The sequence below is a fragment of the Nesoenas mayeri genome (genome assembly GCF_963082525.1).
Source record: "Nesoenas mayeri genome assembly, chromosome: 3".
NCBI lineage: Eukaryota > Metazoa > Chordata > Aves > Columbiformes > Columbidae > Nesoenas > Nesoenas mayeri.
Window position 1 is genome coordinate 10744535 of NC_137544.1, and position 2420 is coordinate 10746954.

At 64.5% G+C, this 2420-nt stretch overlaps 1 protein-coding gene across 1 annotated transcript; it reads right to left on the reverse strand.

Annotated features, from left to right (window-relative positions):
• Window positions 1-575: 575 nt before the first annotated feature.
• RHOB (ras homolog family member B) lies at window positions 576-1227 on the reverse strand (the record flags this gene model as incomplete). The annotated part of the gene is made up of 1 exon (XM_080342483.1): window positions 576-1227. One exon carries the CDS (start codon window positions 1225-1227, stop codon window positions 637-639), a length of 591 nt encoding a protein of 196 aa, XP_080198609.1. The 3' UTR covers window positions 576-636.
• Window positions 1228-2420: the final 1193 nt, after the last annotated feature.

A 2420-nucleotide genomic window follows, 5' to 3' on the forward strand; every position in this document is an offset into this window, starting at 1 on the left:
AAAGGTAAGATATATACAGACTTCACTTGGGATGACCCTCCTCTCCCAGTCTCAGTCTTCAGGGCACTAACTTCCACAGCAGGTCAGGCTCAGGCCGAAACATCTGCAGGAGAGGCCAGGGTGCTGCGGGCAGCCCGGGGGGTGCAGCCCCTTCCCCAGCCTGCCCGGGGGGAGGCACATGCAGGCAGGAGGCAGAAGTCCCTTCCAGCATCTCGGCTCCACCGCTCTCCTCTTGCAAAAGAGAGGAGGCTGGCTGGGACCTGGAAGCAGCAGGTGGTGGGCAAAGGGGAAGAACCAGCTGCAATGTTTGCTCAGTCCAGTCCTCAGCAGCTTTTTTGTCGTTGAGAGTTCGCAATTAACTCACAGGGGCCGGTGACAGGAGAAGGCTTCTCCTCACTTTAATCCCAAGACTCAGGGCATGCAATCCCACCCTCCCTCTGTCCCCACGGCTGAGCCAGCACAACCCCTTTTGGCCAGGGCTAAGGGAGCGCACTCCCGCCCTTAGCCCCCACCCCGATTCATCGCCAGCCCCAGCGGGGGGACAGGCAGATGCCGTGTGCGTGCATAACCCAGCTCCTCTCCGCCTGCCAAGGGGTGACCCAGGCGCTGTGCCCAGCGCCGCGCTCCAGCCGCACCCTATAGGACTTTGCAGCAGTTGATGCAGCCGTTCTGGGTGCCGTAGCGCTTCTGCAAAGCTGCCCGGGTGGCGGTCTCGAAGACCTCCCGGACACCCTCCTTGGTCTTGGCGGAGCACTCCAGGTAGTCGTAGGCCTGGATGCGGATGGCCATGGCGCGGCCGTCCTCGGTGCGCACCGGCTCCTGCTTCATGCGGGCCAGCTCGTTGCGCACATGCTCGTCGTTGCGCAGGTCTTTCTTGTTGGCCACCAGGATGATGGGGACGTTGGGGCAGAAGTGCTTAACTTCAGGCACCCACTTCTCCGGGATGTTCTCCAGCGAGTCCGGGCTGTCCACAGAGAAGCACATGAGGATCACGTCAGTGTCCGGGTAGGAGAGGGGTCGCAGTCGGTCATAGTCCTCCTGGCCGGCCGTGTCCCACAGGGCCAGCTCCACCTGTTTGCCGTCCACCTCGATGTCAGCCACGTAGTTCTCGAAGACAGTGGGCACGTAGACCTCGGGGAACTCATCCTTGCTGAAGACGATGAGGAGGCAAGTCTTACCACAGGCACCGTCCCCCACCACCACCAGCTTCTTGCGGATGGCGGCCATGGCCAGGCTCGCCAAGCTGGCCTTGCCGTGCAGCAGGACGATGGCAGCGCCCTCCTCCCCGCGGCCGCCGCCTCCCCCTTCCTCTCGCTTCTCACAGGGCACCGTGGCGAGCCGGGCCCGCGCAGGCAGGCGGGCGCGCTGTCCGCTGTCCTCTCACTGGCACCGCGCACTCCGTCCCCCGCCTCAGGGGAGCTCTACGGCCGCAGCAAGCGCCGTGGGTCCCGCCCGGCTCAGCCCTTCGCAGGGGAAGCACAAGCTCCACTCCTCCCGCCCCGCGCCGCCACTGCCGCAAGCTGCGGGCCGGCGCCGCTATTTAAAGGCGCTCGCGACTTTCTTAATATAGCCGGCCAATGGGAAAGCAAAGAGTGAGGTCATCCCCGGCGGAGAGAGCCGCGATTGGCGGAGTACTGCGGGAGGGAGGCGGGGCGCGGGGAGGCGGGGGAGCGGGGAGTGAGCGGCGCCCGCGGCGGCGGGGACAGGAGCGGGGGCTGGGGACCGGGGCTGGGGACCGGCGCTGGGGACCGGGGTTGAACAGGGCCGGGCGGGGTCATCGGGGCCGCTGGTTGTGGGGCGGCTGGAGCCGGGCTGGGCGGCGGCGGGACAGGGCCGTGAGGCGGCAGGCGGGGCTGGGAGGTGAGCGGGGCCGGTCTCCGCACCCCCAGAGGGACCCGGGGCAGGGCTCCGGGCTGCGCCGTGCAGCTGGCGAGGAGCTTTCCCCCGCAGCGCGGCTCCAGCCGCCCTCCCGGGCCCGGGGTGGCGGCTTTGCGGCCGGTCCGGTCCCGGCCGATCCGGTCCCGGCCGATCCCCGCCGTGGTCCCCGGCGCTCGGGGTGACCAGTCGTAAGACCCTGGGCCGAGACACAGGGAAAATCTCCGTGTCCCGGGCGCCGTCTGTAAATCCCAGGCAAAGCGGAACTGAGGTTATTGCAGGCGGTTAAATAAAACAAAAGCTTTCGGTGGATATTACTGGAAAAAAAAAGCAGGACTTGACCCCTTCCTTAAGCGAAAAAATTCATCGTGTTTGAGCCTCTCTCCTGCCAGGTTTTGGCCAAAAGGGAACAGAGGAATTATAAAGTGAGAGAAGTAGCAGACTTGAACTGAAATGCCCTTTTGGTCTCAATTCACAGAGATATCGGAAGTCACAGCCGTGAAAAAATAAACGCGGAAAATAAATTAGTGCAAAATACCGGAGTT